Here is a 24,299-nt window from a genome sequence, read left to right on the forward strand (position 1 = left end):
ATACATTGATCTAAATATTATGGTTTATATTTGCCTCAGGATATCTGTTTGGAAAAAGCACAAATTTTCACTCATATAATTTCAAATGTATACTGCATTTTTCAGTCATTTACTGACTTATGTCTCACAACATCTAATACAGTTAAATAACATCAGGTCCCTTTCTATAGCTGCAAAAAACTAAAAAACAGAACAGTTAACTAATTTGCCACACTGGAAAGAAAAAGTGTTTAAACTCTAAATTATAATAATGTGTATGAAAGTATTTCACACAGTGCTTGGATCAAGAAAGTTTACAGTTTCTGAGTGCTATGCTAGAGCTTTAGGGTACATCTCTCCCCAGTTATACTGGGGTTTTCTTTGTGGGGTGTAGCTGTCAGGAAAAAAATTTTCATTTATTTACAATGGAGCTTTAAAAGTTACAAAAGAAAAATCTAATCTGAATTGTAACCTCACCACCATCATCCCCTGATGTTAGCCTTACTTCAATTTCCCTCAACCACTAAAAGACAAGGAAAGTTCAGTATGTCCCTATAATGTTTCTCCATTCTTCCTTTGATTTCAAGTTTCTATATTTAAATAGTATAGCAAATGGCATCTATTTGTCTACCTCAACTAGTTGAGTTACCTTGGGCAAGTCATTTCAACATTCTGGTCTCACTTTTCTTATTTTGCAAATACAAGAATTGAACTAGATGATCTCAAAAGCCCTTGAGCACCACAATTTCATGATGCTATTATTTCAAGTCTATGAAGTATTTACAATAAATTAAATGAATGCAGTTTCTCAGAAAAAGAAAAGCTACAGCAATAAGGACAATTGGCTAGAAAAAGTAAAAAAAAACAAAGACCTAGGATTCAAAGAATCTGAAAATCTCCCTAGCCCCCTGGACCAAGTCCAGCTTCAATTACACAAGGCTTGTTTGGGGACAATAGAGAGGGAGAAATATGAAGATTCCTTTGATCATCAAAAGATGATCTTTCTGCATAAAAACTTAGTATTCCTATACTCTTTCTGATTCTAAACACACACACACACAAACACACATATACACAAACAGGAGCTCCCACATAAGCACACATATCAAATGTTTTCATATTGATATGAAAGAGAAACAGAAGACACTTATTTTGCTGTAATAAAGGCATTTTAAATCCAGAGAGAACGATTTGGTTTTTAGGCTTTTAAAGAAATAGCACCATATTCAATCCTTATCACCTCCTCTGTAATACAAAACCTCCAAGAGCTCTTAAAATTGTGGCATTTTCTTATGAATAGAGAAAAAAAATTGTGCTGCTATTGCAGCAACATCTAAACAGTTTCCTGTAAACTTTCTGTGATGAAAGTCATAGAATTTATGATAAAACCCTGTAGAGTGGTGAAACAAATTCTTTCATATTTATCATTCATTTTATTCAGTGTGCATTTTGAAGGAAAACCTTTTAAGAACACCAATAATGTGAGAAAGCTACAACAACTAAATTTATTGTTAAGTATCACATCACTGGTCCTCCTGGGAGCTCAGGAAGAAAGCTTAAATCACATTTTCTAACACATTGGAGAGCTTCCCAGAGATGTGATGGCCCACAGAGGCAAACCATCCAAAGCACACTGGAATCTCAGAGATAGTGACAGAGAAATATCACTTCGTTTAATAAAAGCAAATTGAAGTTATCCCTCCCCCATTTTTTTAAACAAAGTACGAACTCTTTCTTACCCCATTTTTCTCCTTTCCTTCCCCCGCCCTTTCCTGTTTCACCTGACTAAACTGTAGGTATTTGTTCCATCACCTGACTTAGGGGCTGGCTAGAAATATTAGAAAAAAAAAAAAAAACAATCTACCATTGTTACATGAGACAACAACCTTTCATGTCCTTGAAGCTCACCATGACCTTTCATCTTTCCTATCCCCAATGGTCTCTCCTAACAACTAAAACTACACTCAGTTGGGCTGAATTCCAGATTGTCATAAAAAGAACCCTGTCCTTTCAAAACAAAACCAATTTTTACACCAAGGTGGGGGAGAAACACAAGTCCATTGTTCCCTCACAGATGGAAGTTGGAGTTACTAAGGCAACTGCTCTAATCCTCCTTTTTACCACCTTTTTCACATCACTGGCCTATCAAGTATGCTACCTTTTAACTCATAAGCTCAAAAGCTGGTAGTCTAACTGGCTGCCCTAATTAGCTACGATTTTCACACTACAGACAACATGATGAGCTAATCGAAATTTGCAAAATAATGACGTACCTCCAGCAAATATTCCTCCTCCTGAGGCCCAGTCTTAGAATAACAATAATGAGACCATTATTAGAGAAGGGCATTAAAATGCTGCACTGCTGCTAAACAGAGAACTTAATTGTTCTGGTCTTGTCCATTGAATCAACAACCTATTGTTGTGGACTTGAAAAATAAAGGACTGGAGAATGGGTGCCATGATGATTGGTCTGTGCGGCCATACCGGCACTCTGCAGAATTGTTTTCTTTTGAAACTCTTGATGGACTAGTAGTTTTGTTTAAAAGTAACATAAAAGGCGATTGTCTGGATAAAAAGTCCTATTTATTGAAATCCTTAGAAGCAGTTGCATGGATTTGTTCGTGACCCCTGAGATAAAAACATAGTGACCATAATAACACCATTTGTGGAGAGCCCTGTTACCACTGCCTACAGTAACATAAGATAAGAGACGGTCTTTTCTAGCTACTGTAGGAAGGAAGGAAGTACTTCTGAGCAGAAAGCAAGAATGATAAAAGGTCAAATACTGGGTAAAGCTCATTAATCTCTGAAGAAAGACTTAAAAATAATGCTAATTTAGGAATTCAGCACAATCGCTACAGATTCAAGCACATGTAAAAAGGCTCACAGCTCCTTTCCCCCCCTCACTTTTGGGCTTCTTTCCTTTGGTAAAAAGAGGATTAAAATAAAATGATTATTAAATAACCGTGCCAAGGTGTCTCACGATAGATAACATGGAGGAGAAGGAACCCGAAGTTTTCTGGATAATTATTCTTATGGTCATCCCAGTCTATAGCAAGAAAAACAAAATACCGAAGTTAAAGGTTAACTAGCATAAAATTCGTAGCAGTAGAAAAGCACTGTTTACACACTGTAAAACTATCTTCGAAATGGGAGTCACAGTACATGTTTTCTATAAAGTCAGGTCAGGATTTTAGGGTTGAATTGTGGTGGGAGGGAGTATACTCTTTTGTGAGTAGGGATTTGAGGTGGGGTCTGTTTGTTTTTTAACAGGTGAAATCTGCATTATATAAAAATGTATTAAATTGTAAATAAGACCTCTTGCTTCATTCAGTCTGTTCTTTGCTTCATTTATCTTCATCTTGTTAGGCTAAATTAATTAACAATCTCAGTGTTGCACACTTTCTCTTTTCATTACATCAAATAATGGCCCGTATATGAAGAAAGCCCTCACCACGGGAATTCTGCAACTCTACTGCTAAGGAGAGTTTCTGCGTTTCAGTGTAGCAATAATAACTAGATACATGCATTTTGTAAGTGTTTATTAAACTTACTTTTCATTGTTAACAACCAATTAAGTACCCAAATTCCTAACATATTATCAACAGAAAACCAATTTTTCTTAAAAAAAAAAAGCATAGGTTAGAAGTTGCAAGATACTATAAAAAGAGGGGGGAAATCACATTGTATATACCCACAATCAGGTTTCACCATCAATGTCACCCAAAATAAGAAGAAACATATGCAAATGGGGCAGGTATGTTTTCACAGATACAACATTGCATAAAAAAGGTTTAAAAGACACACCCCGAGCTGTTCTGCTCCTTGCTTTGGAATGTCTAACATGTGATAAATTGGATGATTAGAATTTCATTGGTAAATCCCATTATTTTAAATCTATAAGAGTGAAATGTGCTAAACTCTTTTGTAAGTTTTCTTTCAACCTGAAACACTGTGGCATCTGGAGCTATGCAAATGGACAAAACAGTAAAGCCCTTTTTAATCTTTCCCTGATCAACCAGTGCTGCTTTCTCCAATCACAGCTCTGTGCGTGATATCTTTCTGCTAGCATTTCTTATTTAATTAAAACAGACACTGACAGAAGGACATGGATTAGTACTGTAATGATGCATTTACTTAGATTAATCGGAGGCTCCTTTTAGAGTAATGGCTTAAACAAAGAACAAAAGGAAATTGTTATGAAACAGCCTTTTATCCCAGGCAAAGGTCGCATTATGAGGTTTTTAATTTTGTCAGCTTCTGTTATACTCTGCCTTGCGAGTGGAACATGAGAAGTGCTTTTACCCCCAATAAAGCCAGTTATTATAAAAACAGCCATTAAAGCTGCAAATTAAAATGTCTGATTTTAAAACAGGTTACTTAGCTTTCAGAATCCTCTAATTAGCATGTTGTACATTGTTGTGCAGAAAAGAAGACTAAAATGCTAATGACCTACCGCCAGGTGACCACACTGCTGTGCAAAATAATAAGGACCTTTCCAAGTAATATGATGAATTAACCAAGTACAGATCCCTATGCAGCAGCACCCCTTCTCTGAGCACAGGTCCAGATGAATGCAGGGCCATAACTGCTAAGATGTGTTCAGTAAAGCCTGCCTTGGTCCAAGCACCTCTGATTCTCAGTCAGCTACTTTTTATATATTCACTAAAAAGCAGACTTATTTCTACCACAAAAGAAAGTGAATGAAATAGCAATACTATATAAAGAGTCTGAAAATAGAAAAGACAATAGTCTTTTGATTTCAAAGCACAAAGAATTAAACTACCATGCCCCTAACAACACTATCTCTTTGCTCTTTTTCCTCAGATCTTTCCCTCACTCTAATACATTGCACTTACAGAGTATAAAAATGGGAGTTAAGGTTTTAAAGCTCAGTCTTCAATCACATTTACTTTTATACTATACTGTCTCTAAATGGTTCAAAGTAAATCCAATTTTCCTTTTTCTAGCCTCATACTTCCCCTGTTTCACTGACTCCACCCACCACCGCCCTTCCCTCTAGTCAAAATTTGCTCTGGAAAAAAGATATATTGGCATTTGTGTTTCTTATCATATGAATTTAACTCAGTTACTTGCACTATCATTTTCTGCCTTGTCTTTCTTTATGGACTGAATGATTCTGTGCCCTTGTAAGTCTAACAAAACTTAACTGAATATATGCATTAGGTGGGGCTTCCCAGGTGGCTCAGTGATTTAAAAAAAAAAAAATCCACCTGCCAAGCAGGAGACGCAGATTCGATTACTGGGTTGGAATGATCCCCTGGAGAAGGAAATGGCAATCCACTCCAGTATTCTTGTCTGGGAAATCCCATGGACAGAGGAGACTGGCAGGTGACAGTTCATGGGGTCACAAAGAGTCAGACGACTTAGCGGCTAAACAGCAAAACATTCTTGGAGGAGGGGTTATTTCCAGAGTTCCAAAAATCAACCTGCCAAGAAAACATATTCCACCTTAAATCAAATCTTACCCAAGTATCACTGAGTGGTTGGATCTACTAATTTCTTGAAATCAACGTGAAACATATACTGTTTTTGGAACAACAAGAAAAATCTCAGGATCATCTGTGACAATTGCTCAGTTGAGCCTCTAAAACCACCTGAGGTTGTTTCACTTCTCTATAGCCACAAGAATGTTGCAGGTTCAAACCACGCCGAAACTCAGTGGCTTAATAAAAGCATTTGTTTAGTTCATGTGTTTGAAGACTAGCTGGGTATTTCTTCTGGCTTTAACTGAGTTCACCAACACGTCTTAGAGTTGGCTGGCTTTTGGCTGGCCAAGAATGGCCTTTGATAGGACAGCTAGAGTATTGTGACTCCACTCTATATATCTCATCCTTCAGCATATGGGCCCAGCCTTTCTCCTCTCTTGTGGACAGACAAGGACAAGAATGCAAATAGAAATGCACAAGTGCTTTTTGCAAACCTCTACTTGCATCACATTTACTAACATGCCATTGGCCAAAGCAAGTTAAGTGATGGATCCCAGAAGCAAGAGGTGAGACAGAATGCTCTATCAAGAGTAGAAAGGGCACTCTAGAGTCTCATGGCAAAGGTCACAGATATAAAGAAAGATGAAGAAGAATTGGGGCCTTTAAGACAATCTATCTTAGCAAAGAGGTCCAGGTCATTTTGATGATTCCCAAAATCCTTAAGTAGAAGTTTCTGCTTTGTTCCTTTTTAACTAGATGACTACTCAAAACTGATATTTTTATTTCAATAAGTGACAAAAACATTTTAAAAGAAAACAATTAACAACCTCACCTCACTTATATCCATTGATTTCCAACTTCAAAATTACAAAGTTAATTCTAAAATATGACCTTCACCATTTATTTTTGCTTACCAACTTGTTGTGACTCAGTTATTCTTTGATAAAAAGTTTCAAAACTACAGACCTCTATCTCAGAAGGCTCACTTCCATCCAAAGCAGCAGCTAAGTCTGAGGAAATATCTAGTGGATGCTATACCCAGAATTTTCTTCACTACATGTCAGAAAGCATAAATGTTCCACTTCACAGAATATCAGCATACAGTATATTACAGTCCTCCAGCACAGCAAACATAGCCACAATAGCAGTGCTTTTTATAAAAAAAAAAAAAAAAAATTTTTTTCCTGAAGCCAGACCCTTAGCACTCATATCCCGATTGTTTTTCTAATTTCTCTAACTGTGAAAAAGGAAAGCAAAGAAAATCTTTACTCTCACAGGGCTATATGACCGAGTATCTCCTAGGATAAGATGATTAAGAAACTAATTTTAAATTCTACAAATTCTCTATTCTGGCTGTATGAAGCAAAAGATCAATGAAGTATTCATGGTGGCTACATAAATTTCCCAGAGCTAGCATGGCAGGGGCCTTCCTTAGACATAGTTCTAGGGAGATACCTAGAGCCAGTTACCAGTCTTTCCACGCAGAAACACTCGTCCATTAGGAGAAGGAGTGATTACTGGGCAGAATTCCTAACCCCTGTGGCAAAGGAGATACTATCCTATATAGCATCACTCAACAATTATCCCTGTGAGCAATTAAAATAACCAGTGAAATGGGTCTCCAAAAGGAGCCTTCAGCCATTCCTTCATTCGAGCCACCACTGACAATGAGTGCTGCCGATGCTGGCGCTAACACCCAAATAACAAGAAAGAAAGAAAGGCCAGCAGAGCTCAATCTTGGATCCAAAGATATTAAAAAGGAAACTAAATGACATGGAGAAAACTAGCCTAAGAATTACACAATTAATGAAGAACAGAAAAAAAATAGCATACCAAAATGCCTTTTAATCCCCTTTTGTTTTTCCACATTCCTGTACAACTCATTTCAGTAGTAATTTTGTTTAAAAGTGATGCCCTCAATTATCATTTGCATTTTATAAACAAGGATGATACCTGGCAAGAATGCAGTTTGCACTGGTTTTCTAATGTTTTGATCAACCAAATCTTCTCACCTGGTCTTCAGCAAGTATTAATCATTATAGCAGTGAACCAAGGCCATGGAACAGAGCAAAGCTAATAGGGTCCATATAAGAATCAAGACAAGCATTGTGCCCTCATTAACACTGGGTTCTAAATAAACAATAGGCCCAAGTTCAGAGAGCTGTACTAATTCTTCTCAATAGAAGCAGCTTGAGTTTAACTCAAAAGTTCCTTTTAAAGTCTCTTTGTTTTGACAGAAAGGCAAAAAGAAAAAACAAAAGCACCTCAATATCAGAAAAGGAAAGGGCCCTAGAAAAAAAGGATGAAAAAGGAAAGCTCAAACTGCTTAAGAACGTAATCTTTGAATATCTAGTACCTGGTACACAGTAAGTGCTCAAAAGCTCTGTGTTTAATTAAATTGTGATACATTTAGAATAGATAAGGACAGAAGAAAGTAAGCACCTGTTTTGTAAGAAACTGCCATCAGTAGTCATACCAGATATTCAGAAAGCTCAAACTTAAGAACATGATCTTTGAATATCTAGTACCTGGTATACAGTAAGTGCTCAAAAGTTCTGTGTTTAATTAAATTGTGATACATTTAGAAGAATAGATAAAGACAGAAGAAAGTAAGTACCTCTTTTGTAAAATACTGCACTGGTATTCATACCAGATACTCAGAAAGCCCAAACTTAGGAGTTTTTAACATTTGTGTTGAACTATTTTCATAGGATAAAATGAGATGAAACATAGACCGAATTATATGTGGAGCCACGCCTAACTTCTCAGACTTTTTTACAGAGATAAAAATCTGACTAAAATTAACTCCAAGGAGAAACTTGGAGGAAGAAAGATGTCATAAACAGCTTAATGCAACCACTGGGGTAATTGTGGGGCCTGAAAGAGAAGCTCTATCACGTTGCCTATTAAAGGGCACTAAGGACATAAATAGACTAATTGGAATGTATTTCAATCTCAATCATGTTCAGCTTCACCTTTGGTTCGGGAGACTTTTTCAATGTTCAGTTAAGCATTCTCTGATAATATATTCCCTAATCAATGTCATCAACCTGCTCTCCTCTCAATCCCACTGATCACCCCACAGGTCTGCCAAAAATATTCAGAGATAAACACCAAAGTAACTGCACTGCTATGACACAGACTATACAGGCAATTTCCATGCTTCATCAACATTTTCTCTATCCCCAAATTCCCCCACAAATTCACAACCCTCTCCACCAAAAAGCAGCTATCTTAGGTTGATGTTTCAAAATATTTTAAGGATAAAATATTTTTCCTCCTAGTTACAGCTTAAACTTATATGTCTCTAGTAGAGGTAATACTATGAGTTCTTTTCACACTAAGATGTATACGACTTCCAACTCATTTTATAAAGTCAAAATATCCTTGATTCCAAAATAAAGATATTATAAAAAGGGAAAATTTTAAATATCTCATTTATGCACATAAATGCAAAAATCTATTAAATAATAAATAATTTTACAGTATAAATGAAAACCATCAAGAATAAACATGTTTTAATCCGAAAAATCCTAGATGGTTCAGAAAATCTGCCAAGAACACTACATGTTCACAGATTAAAGAAGAAAAATTCTATTGAGCGACTGAACAATGTGAAACCATATCTTCTTTCCTATTGTTTTCATATAAATGTGACTTTTAAATTTAACCAAACAATAATAATAATGAAGGTGTATGTGACCACTACAGTATACTGTCCTGTGAGCAGGTTTGGGTAGGGGAAATAGACAGACAGTGAGTGACTGAAAAGAGCGTGAGATCACCACTTAGGAGGCTTACAGTAAGAAGAAAGGAGTGGATATTAGAAACAGGCTTTTCCCAGAAATTTTACTCATTTTAAATTTTATTTGATGTGGGCTGCAAAGTTGGAGGTCATTAGAGGAAAAGAGAAATCCTTCAGAATGATAGATAATAAAACTTCGAAATCCACTCATACAACTAAGTGTGCATGCCATACCAAGTGTGCTATTGTCTGCAAGAACTCTTAAAGGTTATAACTTCCACAACATTGACTTGTTCTCAAAATAGTTCTACTGAAGACCTTACTCCTGTGAACGAGTTAGCACCCTAACTTCTGAACATGATAATTTTCTAATGAGAATATCAATACCCAAGAGACTTAAGATCTAAGGCCTTTTAATCTGAGGAACACATCTGTAATCTATAAGAATTAGAGAGAAATCAGTGCCAATTTTGACCTTGGCACATAAGGTTTGCCAAGTAAAAAGACCAAATTGATTGCAACTATGAATCCTTAAATGGCAGGAAGGAAAGAAAGAAGACCAAGAATCTTATTTTAATGCTTCTTTTTTAATTTTTCTAAGCAATAACGTCATACTATAAAATGGTCCAGCATGTTTTTAAGAGAGATGGTCAAATATCAACCTACTCTTTACATAGATATTTCAAACAATGTGAAAGACAAATAAAATAGAAACCTCCTTAAAGGCTATGTATTAAATATAAATTTAAAACACTATCCATTTAAATGCAATTTACCAAAGTCAAGTAGAATTTGTATAACTATATTTGGAAAGTAAATTTTCTTTCAAGTTCAGATTATTTTTTTCTAAGAAAACAGTAAAATTTGTACTGTAATGTCCACTTTAATTTTGTAATTTCCAAACTCATGAGATCTCTAATTTGAGGCAAATCCATTAAAGTTTATTTTAAGTAGAATTATATATTAATGAATAAAATTAACATATGAAAATGTAACAAACAGAGGCTATTTCTTCAGAGCATAGGTAGATAAAGTACTCTCTCCATTTCCTGCCCAAGGTGTGAATCTAACTGCAATAGACAAGTGAATAAAAATTTCAACTACTTTTATTTAGGAAAAAGGAAAATTGCTTTTTTAGCCTATAAAAAAATTCATAAACTTGTTCTATTTTCAAAACAATATAAACTTAAAGTCTGGAACTTATCAAGCTATATCACTTCACTTGCACTTTCTTTTTTGGCTATACTAAAAGTACTATAGTAGAAACTATTCTTATTTAAACTGTAATGACTTTCATCATATTACCCATACTCATTCACACTCATGGAAATTAAAGTGGAATAAATAAATTACACATATGTGATGAGTCAATGGATATAAAAATATTTCTCCAAATCACATGTATACATCCACCTTATGAGTTGTGTGTCAGTTGTGCAATTCTGATTGCATGTTAGAACACTTGTAGCTTTAAGTGATAAAAAACTAACTCAAAGTAGTCGTATCAAAAAATAATTTATTGACTCAACATAACTGAAAGTCTTGGCTTCTTGCACAGCTGGATCCAGTGCTAAAGTGATGCAATTAGGAGTTGGTCTCTCTTCTTCTCTTAGGCAGGTTCTCCTACTTCAAGAGCAAAGATGGCTAGCAGAACCAGGTTAACAATCACAGGAAAATGACTATGATCCTTTCCCAGTAATACCAGAAAAGATCCCAGATTAAGTCCCATTGGGTTGGCTTGGATAACATGCTTATTTCTGAACAAATTGTGTGGCCATGAATATGGAATGCCCACTCCCCATGACTTGGGAAGGTAAATAGCTTTACCTCAATCACATTTACCAAAAATGAAAGAAAGTTGTTCCCCAAAAGAAAATAAGGGTACTTTTTCTACGGAAAATGCTAGACAGGGAATATAGTAAGTGATCTGTTAGTTATGAGTTTCTTTTTCCAATAATTGTTACAGTGAGGTAACTTCAGGGGGAAAAAAAAACAACTGCAAACTCTTCATGGCGATAATAGTTGCAAAAACTTCTTTGAATTGCTTTTAGCAGTCCCAAAGATGAACAAAAGTTATGACACTAGCCATTCTTAAGACAAATGAGAACAAAAGAATTTTTCTTTTGATAATTTTAGTTCCATTCCCTTACTTGAGAGCCAGCTATCCCAATGTACTCTTTCAATCCTTAGCCATTGTTAGGTTTAAATTCTAAAAACACTTGCAGAGATTTATAGAGGCCTATCTTCAGCTACTGTTTCTAGAAATTTCTATTCATGGATCCCTGAGAACTACAAACACTGTTTTGGAGCCCAGGTATAGACATATTTCTTTATGAGGTCAAGCAAACCAACAACTTTATTTTGAATGTAGCTCCCATATAGCTTAACTCATTCATCTTAATTTTTATTTGAAAATATGTCTACATTTTTAAATGCATATGCCGCAAAAGAATAATATATTAAATATATTAAACTATTATTGTCCATTTGTATCTTGAATGTTATCATCAAATGCTTTTGTGAAAGACGGATTTTTACATGAGAAAATGGAAGGGAAGCATAAATGTACATAAAGTTAGGAGAGAATGAAAGGGCAAAGAATAGCTGAAGCATCAAAGGCAATATTCATTTTATGCATATGTTCAGATCACTGACTATGAGCAAACTATTGTGCTGGAGATGATACAAAAAAAAAAACAAAAAACAAAAAACCAAGCACAGTCCCTACTCCAAAGGTAAATAGAAGAAATATGAACAGTAATGGTGAGGGTGATATGTCAGTTCTTTTCCTACCCCAACATTACATGCACCAGATTTTGCTCAATAAATAACTAACTTCACATTTTTTAATGTTTTATTCAACTCATCTGCAAATTCAAGAAATTACTTCTTCTCTAACTCCCAGGATAGCATAGAAGCAGTAAAAGCAATCAACATGTATAAGAGAAGCTAAATTTAAGAAAAGCAACACATATTAGGTAATTTATTAAAAGGATTGAGACTGTGGATTTTTGCAATTTTTAATTAACTCAGTAAGTATATAATGAGTGCTTATTGAATAGTAGGTACTATGTAGTCATGTAAGTTATTTAAGATGAATCTGACTTGATATCCCTGCCCCCCTAAAACCACTTTTTATTAGAAACTAAGGAATATTCACAGAAATTACTAAAAAAGACAAATTATAAAAAGTACAAAAAGAGAAATGCAAAATACTATGGGAGTACAAATGAAGTGAAATCAGAGAAAACTATAGGAGTGGGCCTTAAAACATGGAAAGAAATCCTACAAGTAAATATGTTTGTTAGAAGTATTTTACACAGAGGAAGGATATGAAATATACCAGAAAAATACAAACTTCTTCTATACCAATTAGTTCAAAGGTATCCAAAAAAATTTAGATGAATATATCCTATTAATACAAGCTATTTTTAATATCCTACACCTTTTTAATACATTGCATTACTAAAATTAAAAGATTTTGAAAGTTATAAATAATGCATGCTAGAATACTTTGGCAGTCGTCATGTTCACAATGTAAAAAGAATGGGACTTTTTATATACTATCTGTGTCAGGCATTATATGCCAAAGATACCTAAGATGCATGCTCAATTTTTTCTTACATTTCAGCAGATGAGAAATAATATATGAAGTGAGCCTCCCACACCTAATAGGAAGTACATTTTAATGTTTGAGAGGCTAGACTTATACATTGACTTCCTAACTGTTCAGCTAAAATCTTTATCTCTCCACCATAAAAAACAATTAGGCCTTTGTTACCTTGTGGCCAGCAAATAAAATATATACCATTTATACAAATATATCATTTCTTTTTGTATTTAACACAAAAATAACACAGGCAGAATAAGCAATCGATCATGAAGGACATCAGCAAACCTCAAGATTATATCAATATAAATGGTATGGCGTTGGACAAAATAACAGTAAAAAAGAACCTAGGAAAAAATAATGTCTCCTGACAATATAAGTTGCTGGGTTAAAAGAGTTAAGCCTTGAGGAAGGCTAATGGAATTTGGGGATAGTACCTTGATTTTAAACATAAAGCATTAAATTCAGCACATGTGACTTCCCAAGAGATTTTTTTCCCACAATTTGCTGCTATTTAAAGAACACATACTCATTCCACTAGCCTACCTCTCCCTGCAGTGAACATGATCACAAAGTTTTCTCCATAAGTTGTTAGCACAACAGTTGGTTAAAGGAGAGCTAGAGACACTGTCAAGTATAATGTGGTCAGATTGAAAAACCCACCTTCACATGGAGAAACAAGCGCAGACTGGAATTCATAATAAGACTTGATAGAAAGAAAATGCATGCCCAGAAAAAGAGAAACTCTCACCAAGCTTCCTGTAGACCAACATGCCAACTTTTCCTTATGGTCAGCCTCATGCTTCTAGCATTATTCCTTAGCAAAGGAAGTATAAAACTACACATAGTTACAAGAATTTTTCCAAGATATCTTCTAATTTCTCTAGTACTATAAAATTATTTATTCAGAATCCTAGTCAGTTTTCCAAGTATGACATTTTAGAAGATCTCACTGCCTTCCAAAATATCAAATTTGGAAACCTGGATGTCACCTGACAATTCTTGGAAACAACTGATGGCTAACTTGTATCAACCAGAGAAGTAAAACCATGTACAAAATTTTTTAAAATAGGGACTCCTCATTTCAACATGTTACCAGTTAAACCCAGAATTAGAGCTTCAAGTGTCCACAATACTAAATCTTTCCCAATTACATGTTTCAAGAAATTTACACCCTCTTCTCTTGTCAAAATCTCTACTTTCTCACTGAGCTACTCAATTACTCATCCCACAAATATTTACTGGATGCTTACTATTTATCTGACAAGTACTGTAAGTGACAAGAAACCATAAGGCTATAGGGGCTATAGAATTTGTGGCAAAGCAGTAGGGTCCCATAGAACACTAACTAAATACTCTAAATCTGAGCTAGTAACTGGATGGGTAGAGTGGCAGACACAGAGACAAATATGTTATAAAAACAAGGTCTTCTACCTCTCACTCTGAACCATCAAATGAAGGGTCAGAACTGCTTATGTGAATCTGATGACCCATATTTGTGCTCTTGATAGTGGACCAATTCACCTATTCTAAATAAAGCAAGACTTGCTGGGAAAGCTGAAGTATTGTTCTGCTTGAAGAGAGGAAGTGAGCTGCTTTTGATGAGAAGGAACTACACAATAAGATGTAGAACTGAAAAATTCAAATACGCTTAAAAAAAAAAAATTCACATATTGGCCCCTTGAAGCCAACAACAATTATCAAATTGATAAGAAAGCTAATGGCAAAATATATACTTTGGATTCCATCCAGATCGTAACTGCAATGCCTATGAGCCCATCCACACTCCTGGTCCATCCCATCAACCAGTGGCATATAGTGTTTCCTATCTGAAAGACCAGATACCAGGCTAGAATGTGACTTAATTCAGCAAAAAAACACAACTACTATGGGGTTAGTAAGTGGTAAAGAGGTCAGGAAGATCCTTGGCAGGCATTTACAGTTCCCAGCCAGTTCAGGCTTCTGCCTAACAGATGATGTCACAGTTTGGAGGATTTAAAAGGATTCTCTTCTCCAAGAGGACTAAAGTCTACACTAAAAATAACAAAAGTTGGAATAGGACAAGAACCAGAATACAGTAGAGGGAAGCAGGAGGAGAAAAATATTTTACTACAAATTTCCAACAACTTAATTTGGAGGGAAAAAAAAATTCTATTTTAGAATACACTTCTAATTCTCATACTTGAATATCTTCTTATTCTTAAAAAGTTAAATGCCCCTACCACTTTGATAAGATAGATATTAGCATACCCACAAAGTACAATGCCCTAAACTTATGCAGATACTAGTGCAAAAAATTGCCCACAATTTGAATGCTTCCAATTTTTAAATTCAAAGTGATCTCCATTTTAAACTCTCTTGGTTTTTATAATGTACTTTGCCCATTATAAATTATTTCTCTTAAGTTTATTCTGTAACAAGCTTTCACTCAATGGGTAAATCATTTTGAAATGTTATCCAAACAAACTGAAACTCCTGATGTCAGAGCTTTAAAACGCATGATGAAAATATGAAAGAAAAATGTGCATTTCCTGGGATATTCATCCAGTCAGTCCTTGTATATTCTTCTATGCTTGTGAATGCTGAGAATATTTCATTTTTTGGTACAGTCAACGACATCTAAAAATGTATCTGCCCGCTTGCACCATCACATCCCAGGCAAACTATCAAAATTGATGCCCAGGAGATAGGGATCATGTCAAAGAACAAAGAGATTTGATCTCAAATACTACGTAAGTAGAAAGTATTACTCTACCTCCTTCAAATCAAAATCCATAAAATAATTCTAAACAAGTGATGTAGTAGTTATCATTAATTTGTTTTCCTCTGCTTTCTAACACAACAAGAAGCAAAAATAGCCTGCAATCCAAATGCACTGTAAGAGAAGATTGGAGAATTTAAGATCAAGAATTATGATCTTGAGAACCTGGGACTGCTACTCAGGCAATGGTAGCACCACAAAGTAACTCAAAACAAATACCATCGAATGCTTCTACCGTCAAGGCGGAATGTAACAATTAGTGTTAAGAAAAGTGCATCAGGAATAAGAGAAATGGAAAGAAGTGACAAATGTCTACCCTGATGCTGGCTTGAATCTGGCAGGCTTCCTCACATATTCCTAATAGCATTCAATGGGCTAGATATCCTTGGCTCTCCCTCATCTATTATTTTAGGAGTAAAAAAAGCAATGGTAGGCAAAAAGTGTACACTGTGGGTTAAGGAAGAAGGGGACTTGGATGCCAGGCTTCAAAGAGTTAAGCACAGGCACCTTTAACTAATATGGAAAATTAAACAGAAATTTTTTACAAGCTGGCACCCGCTTACATAATGAGATGCATTGTCAGTCCTCACTAAGTGAAATATTTGTGTTGCCATGCAGCTAAACAAATGCCTTTTTTCACTTTCACTTAAGGCAACCTCCCACTTGTATTTCTCTAAACCACAGAGGCAGGCCTCACTGGGTAACATGTGTAGTCTGGGCAGCATGTTTCCTGCTGCCCCACAAAAGAAGTATTTATATTAACATTCCAGATACGTGGGGAATTATAGAAACTCCACACATTAAAGCCAATGTAAAATTTCTGCTACTTTAATATCTTCACATCTGAATCAACGCAACTTGGCACAGAAAGAAATAATACAGTAGCATTAAAATCACTAAACATTCAAGAATGTGACAACATTTTTTTCACGTCATTTGCACATTACTATTCATAAGCTATGGCAATTTCCTATATAAAATATGATGAATTCACAAGTATGATTATCAAATTTATGGTGTGTGCTTACTACACCACACATTACGGTTTTGTAGCTTATTTGCCCTGAAGTAACAAAGATTTGCATAGAGTTTAAATGAGTATGGTCTATACAAACTATAGTTAAAATATTATTACAGTTATATGCTTTTCTATATAAACCAGTAAAAAAAATCATATTTCATTCTTCTTTAGGGCAGTATTTTATTACAATTAAATGAAAAGCTTATCTCTGCTATTTCTCTGAAAACAAAGTCAAGACCAAAAGAGACAGTTCAAAAATTAGACCTGAAAACCATAGTGAGAAATTTTAAAAATAGAAAAACGTCAAGCCTAATTAAAGCCTAAAGCCTAACTAACTCAAAGCCTAACTAAATATCTTGCTTTATCTCTAGAATAAGAGTATCATTCCTTTGAAAAGCAAATAAAAATAAAAAGCCTTCCCAAGTACCTAACACAATGATGATGAAAAAACAATAGCTGAATTTTTCTTGTTATTAAACTGCTGTTTAAAGTAACCTGGTATTTTAAATCCCATTTCCAAATGCCCTTCCCATACTTACTATCAGTACCATAGTAATAGCTAATCTTAGCTGCCTAATTCAACATAGGATTCCGCCAAATTTTGTAAGTGGTTTTCACATAGTTCAAAGGCAGAGAGTATTCCCAAGAATTATTCTCTTTGGATCTGAGACGCATTCTTACATTAGAGAAAAAAAAAAAAAAAAGAATGGATCTCTAAATTTTTTCTGAGATTTCTCAAGGTGAATCAGATTCGAGTGAAATTCTCTAATTCTGTCTTTAAACATGACTTGGGAAATAACATTCTTTCTTGAATAATTGACAGTTGTCACAAAGGCAATTGTTCTCTTCTTACTCTGACATTTTAGGTTCTTGCTCTAGTGAAAAGTTAAACCATGTTGTTGTTGGCTTAAAAAAAAAATCAAGACAAAAGTATTTTGAATGGAAGGAAGGAAGGGAAGGAAAAATAAGAAATTAATTCTTTCACCCCAGGGTGAACATAAATTGAGGAAAAGGTCAAAAAAGTGAGTAAGACTGATGTGCTATAATTATTTACATTTTTAAAGGAAGGCTTTTTTTCCCTTCTAGTCTAATTCAGGCCTGCATTTGCTTTACATGAGTATTTGAGAAAAACTTCGTAAATCCTTTCAACTTGAGACAACAGCAACAAGCTGCATTTTCTAAAGGGAACTCTAAAATAAGTGAAAAACGTGTATTTCTTTCCATTATCATAAAATTTCAACACTGAAGCTGACATCTAAAGATGAATTGTTTCTGTGGCAAAGGGGTATGTTCAAAACAGCTTCCCAAATAGATGCAAGTACATCTTGGCAGAACATTGTCTAGTGTAGTGTTACCCTCCTCTAGTGAAAGACAACTGGGGGAGGAGGCACATAAAAGCAAGATTGTGATTCTAGAAGATTCCTCATAAAATAGTTGGTTTTTTTTTTAATTTCTCTTCAGTGATAGGACTCCCCGTATTAAGGTATCTATGTCAGGTGAAAAATTAATTTTTGTATTGCATTTTTTAACTTCTCCAGAACATGAGAAAAAGTCCATTGCTTATTAAGAGTCCTTTGGGTCAATTACTGTTCAGAAGACTGCATTGTTTGGCTTATCCCATACCTATATCACAGTTATTTATCAAAGGTGTCTATAAAAGAGAGAGACAAAACAGACCAAGGACAGTGTGTCTTTCAAGCTCAAAAGCACTTAGCAGATTCCTGAGCCTCCAAGGCCTAACAGATTTAACCAAGACTTTTCACACAATCAGGTAAAGAGGGTCAGGCTAGTCAGCAGATGTCCTATTCAGATAACAAAGAGAATATTTTAGTGACAATGTGAGAAAAAAAAACAGAAAATGGACACAAATCCATTGAACCATGTCTCCCTTTTTGCTCTGCAGAACTCAACCTCAAGTCTAACAAGGACATTATCTATATCCTTGAGCAAATATGAAGACAAATGTACATACTCAGCAACAACTACACCAAAATAAAATACTTCAAGGAATTTAGCATATCATTTTTAAGATAACGTATCTGAACCCTCGATAAAGATTTAAGAAAAACACAATGACTATATGTTGATATTTAGTCTCGTAGAAAGAAAAAAAGGATACAGAAAGATTTTTACAGTATCGCTGGACAATTTGTCCTTGATTTCATTTCTAACTTATTAATATATACTCTAGCAAGTCTAATTTAATTACACAAGGTGTAGAGAATGTACAAACAAGAGACAGTTGTTGAAGAACTTCTCTGTAGGGCAGCAATACAGATGCAGACATAGAGAACAGACTTGAGCACACAGTGGGGGGTGGGGGGGCGGGAAGAAACGAGAGAGAACCACTGAGACATATACATTACCATATGTAAATTGAGAGAGAACCACTGAGACACACACATTACCATATGTAAAACTGACAGCCAGTGGATATTTGCTGTGTGACTCAGGAAGCTCAAACCAATGCTCTGTGACAACCTAGATGGGTGGGATGGGGTAGAGATCGGAGGGGAGGTTCAAGAGGGAGGGGACATATAGACACCTATGGCTGATTCACATTGATGTATGGCAGAAACCAACACAACAATTGTAAAGCAGTTACCTTCCAGTTAAAAATAAATAAAAATTTTAAAAAGAAATAGCTATTAATATTCTAGGCTGTTCAATTTCATACCCCTGAAGAGGTCAACTTATTGTGATGTTAACAAAGCTAACTTCAGCATTTGGTAAAGTCACTTCGGTTCCTATATATGATCCTTCATAATACCCACTTCCTCAATTAAATATCTTAGAAAGTCATAATAATGATGAGGAGAACCCCATTAATACTAAAGAAACCAAGTTGAAGTGTGGTTTTGATCTGTAATCAGAGGGGAAATGACTGTTATTATTCTTTTCAGAGGTCAAGTTTAAAAAAAACAAAACAGTTTTCAGTTATCTTAGGTCACATTTCAACTAAAAAAAGAAAAAAAAATGTGAATAAGAAACTTTTCAAAGACACTGTTAAGTTATTGGAGTGAAAGCACTGTGGGAATTAGTTAGGACCAGTTTAGACATTACCCAGCTTACTTTCCAACCATCTGTATCAAATATGCTTCATTAAAACAGAACCATATGGAAAATAAGCTAGCAATTAACAGAGCTTCGGCACGTGCCTCTAATACAGTAGATTTCAAACTTTTACTGAAACTGACTAAACTACTTTCATGTTGCTGCCATGGAGGAGTTGGCAACAGTCCCTAGACTTGCCTCATCCTCCACGCCAGGTCATTTCATGATATTGCTGAGTTATTGAAATAGGCACATATGAAAAATATCAAGTATTTTGTCACTTTTCTTGCACTTTCCAGCCATTAAAACAAACCCAGGTACATTAAAACAATCAGTAAATGACAACTAATACTACATATACCCTGGCATGAATTCTTCCCTGGTGGCTCGGATGGTAAAGAATCTGCCTGCAATGCAGGAGACCCAGGTTCAATCCCTGGGTCAGGAAGATCCCCTGGAGAAGGGAATGGCTAACCACTCCAGTATTCTTGCCTGGAGAATTTCATGGACGGTGGAGCCTGGTGAACTACAGTCCGTGGAGTCACAAAGAGCCGGACAATACTGAGCAACAAACACATTCACTTGGCACTTCTTAGGTAGCACTAGTGGTAAAGAACACACCTGCCAGTGCAGGAGACATAAGAGACTCGGGTTCGATTCCTGGGTTGGGAAGATCTCCTGGAGAAGGGCATGGCAACCCACTCCAGTATTCTTGCCTGGAGAATCCCATGGACAGAGGAGTCTGGTGGGCTACAGTCCATAAGGTTGCAAAGAGACATGACTAAAGCGACATAGCACGCATGCACACACCCTGGCATAGGGGTTAACTATCTAAGGAAAAAGCACCTAGGAGGAAAGGTTCCAGCAACTAGTCAAATCATACTACCAGGGAAGGCTACATCTACCCAGAAAAGGCTCTTTTTTTTTTCTAACTTACCCATTTATAGCATGTATCATTTTCTGCTGCTACATAATTCAAGCCATTATCATCTCTCACCTGAACAACTTTGTACTAGTCTCCCAGCTAGTATCTCTGCTTCCTGTCTTTCTAGCCTATTCTTCTCATAGCACAGTGATTCATTGGAAATCATCTTGCTTCTCTCTTAAAGCCTCTAATGGCTTCACATTTAACTTAGATAAAAGACAGAATCTTCACCATAGTCTAGAGGACACTACTTGATTTGGCTACCAATAGTCTGTCTAATACTACCTCCTACTTCCTTTATTACTCACTCACTTGGATCTAATCACACTAATGGTAGCAACTTTCCTTTGAATAGTCAAGTACCTCCACTTAACGGTCTTTTTGCACATTTTATTCTCTGCCTGAAAGTTCTTCCCCCAGTAATTTGCATGGCTTCCTCCCTCACCTTATTTAGGTTTCTGATTAAATGTTTCCACATCAGAGAAGTCTCCTCTGACAATTCTATGTAAAATAGCATCCCATCACTCTCAACAAATATTTACTGAGTAAATGAATAAATCAAAGCAAACAACCAGAAATAAGAAACTTGCAAGCAGTTATTTTTGTCTTTTTGTCTCACTCATGTATCCCAGTATCTAGGGAGGTTATTACATGTAGCAAACACTGACTAAATATCTGATGAACAAATGAATGACTACTATAGTGTTCCATAAAGAAAAAGGAGATAACACATTTATAAAGTTTCAAGTCTGGGTGACTAAATGCTGGTATCAATGTCAAAAATACAAAAGTCTGAAGCAGAGATATAGGAGAAGGAGATGGTAAAATTGGTGAATTTAAAGCAGCAATGGGAGGTCCAAGTAAAGATACAGAGTTAAACAGAACTAAAGCTCAGAACAAAGCTAGAAAAGATGAGATTCATCTTTCTGTAGGACTGAAAGACCTTAGAAAAGATTAGACTTCCAAGAGGGAGTAGAGAGTGAAAACAACAAAAACAGACTATCTTTGGAAGTGCAAATATTTGGTTTATGAGAGGAAAAAGTGGATTCTTCCCCCCCCAAATTAAAAAGAATACATTTATTAAGGTTGTTAAATATCTACTACACATTAAGTGCTGTGCTAAGCCATTTTTAGTATAAAGTGCTACAGAAAGTAAAAAGAATGAGAGCTGAGAAAAAGGATATGTAATTGCGCAATCTCTAGTAATTTTGAAGGCAGTGGATTCAATAGAGTTAGCCAGAATCAAACACAAACCAGATTCCAATGAATTCAGTAAGGAGATAAGAGTCAGCAAATAAAAACTACTCTTTCAAGAGATTTGGCTAAAAGAGTAGAGGGGAAAAAAAAGAGTAAAGGAAATAAGAATATTTCAAGGGTTATCAAAATTGAGGAAAACTACTTTAAGAAGAGATCTGAATTATAATAATAACATTTTTATTTGGATATTTTCTAGCTTACAAAGTATTTTCACATACATTATTGTAACAGATTCACTACAAACTTGCAAGTTTAGCAGGACAAATGGTATTTTAATACAAGAAATTGACTCAAAGAAGTCAAAAACTTGCTCAAGTTTCTAAAGCCAGAAACTGACAAAATAGGTTTTAGAACCTAAGTCACTAACTCCATGAAAAAGAACAGATAGGGAGAGAAAGAATGAGGATAGTTAACAAAGCAAAGTTCTGGCAGAGGTAGGAAGGAATGGAGGAGGAGATGTCACCTTATGAAAAGAGATGGAACATTTCTTCCTCTGCAACAGAAGGAAAAGATAAACACTTGAAAAGGTAAAAGAACCTGAGCCAGTGTGAGGTGAAGAAACAGAATGATTAAGGTCTAAATTTGTAGGAGTGACATATACAAAGTTTTGAAAAATAACTATGGATAGACAAGTGTAAAAGTTACACACTTGAACTACCAACTCAGAATTAAGACAACAGATGCTGTGTGTGTCCCAAAGGTAATTTTGCATTAGGGACAAATTATCTGAGAGCACCTGACAAGAAAAATGTCTGGGAGAGGGGGACTGGTGAGTGAAAGAATTAAAGGGGACCAAAGAGAGAAATCATGTAGGGTATATTGACTGTACTCTGTTTCCCAGGAAATAGACTGGCTAAGTCAAGGCAATATGCAAATCTAGAAAAGTTCCAGGCTCAGGCTGTAGTGAAAGCTATTGTGGAAGTGAACCACCCAGTTTAACAGTCAGAGACTTCTTTTTCTCCTCTCTTATCTATTTCTTTATAGCAAATTTATTTTTAACCACTTGATCTATTCCTTCTATTTCTGCTTCCATAATGTATTATTATTATTATTACTATTATTATTATTAGTCATCCCTCAATTCCCCCCTGAATTGCACTGACCAAAGGCTTAGGTCTCTTATCAAAACTTTCTCTAAGAAACAATGTGACAGCTCTAACTTGCATCTGAGTATACAGGATGTGGTTAAGAGCACAGACTCTGGAGTTAGATACACTTTTATTTTAATTCATTCTCTCATTCATTCATTCATTCAGCAAGTATTTACTTAACACCTACCAAGTGTCATGACTTCCCAGGTGGCCCAGTGGTAAAGAATCCATCTGCCTATGCAGGAGACATGAGAGACACGGGTTCAATCTCTAGGTCAGGAAGATGCCCTGGAGAAGGAAATGGCAACCCACTCCAGTATACTTGCCAGGAAATTTCCATGTACAGAGGAGCCTGGCAGACTACAGTCCATGAGAATGCAAAGAGTTGAACTCGACTGAACACATTCACACATACCAAGTGACAGGCACTGTTCTAGTTGCTGAGAATACAGTTTCAAACAAAATAAAGTTTCTACTTTCACTGAGCTTATATTCTGATGACAGCAGTAGTGGGAATGGGGAGAGTGGCTGTAACAAACAATTTCTTAGAAATCTGACCATGGGCAAGTCACTGCACTTCTCTAATCTCCAATTTCCTCAACTGTAAAATGGAAACAGTAAAAACTAATTAAGACTATTCTGAAAAATAAAATAATTTGCATATAAATGTTCACTCTCTAAGCTCTAGCCTCAGAGGCAATTTTCTTGTTTCTGGAACACAACATACACCCTCCAAACCACCTGACTTTTGCATATGCTCTTTCCTTTGACTAAAATATTTACTTCATCCCCTCGAAATCCAGCCCTTTTATTTATTTTTATTGAAATACAGTTGATTCACAATGTTGTATTAGTTTCAGGTATATAGCAAAGTGATTCAGTTACGCATATATAAAAAAAAATATATGTTCTTTTTTAACATTCTCTTCTATTATAGGTTATTAGAAGATACTGAGTATAGTTCCCTGTGCTACATGATAGGCCTTTGGTTGATTATCTGTTTTATATATAGTACTATGTATATTTCAATCCCAGACTCCTAATTTATTCCTCTCCCTACCTTCCCCTTTGGTAACTATAAGTTTGTTGTCTATGTCTGCGAGCATATTTCTGTTTTGTAAACAAGTTCATTTGTATCATTATTTTAGATTCCACATATAAGTGATATCATATAGTATTTGTCTTTCTCTGTCTGGCTTACTTTCCTTATATGATAATTTCCAGGTTCATCCAAGTTGCTGAAAATAGCATTATTTCTTTTTTTGTGTGGTTGAGTAAAAAATATTTCAGCCATATTCCACACACACACACACACACACACACACACACACACACACACACATATATATATATACACACCATATCTTTATCCATTCATCTGTGAGGAGAACAAGATAACCACTTTT

General features: G+C 35.5%; 1 protein-coding gene across 22 annotated transcripts in view; it reads right to left on the reverse strand.

Moving 5' to 3' along the window:
• SOX6 (SRY-box transcription factor 6) overlaps positions 1–24,299 on the reverse strand; it is a 675,736-nt gene that overhangs the window by 460,118 nt on the left and 191,319 nt on the right. For 14 of the 22 annotated variants that reach the window (XM_065944102.1, XM_065944101.1, XM_065944104.1 and 11 more), the window contains exon 1: positions 1,719–1,746. The exons of the other annotated variants lie outside the window; for them this stretch is intronic. In XM_065944102.1, coding sequence (XP_065800174.1) covers positions 1,719–1,723 — 5 coding nt within the window. In that variant the 5' untranslated portion in view covers positions 1,724–1,746. Of the gene's footprint in view, positions 1–1,718; positions 1,747–24,299 lie in introns of those variants that run through there. 22 annotated transcript variants of the gene reach the window in all.

This window comes from Muntiacus reevesi, chromosome 9, assembly GCF_963930625.1.
Source record: "Muntiacus reevesi chromosome 9, mMunRee1.1, whole genome shotgun sequence".
Classification (NCBI taxonomy): domain Eukaryota; kingdom Metazoa; phylum Chordata; class Mammalia; order Artiodactyla; family Cervidae; genus Muntiacus; species Muntiacus reevesi.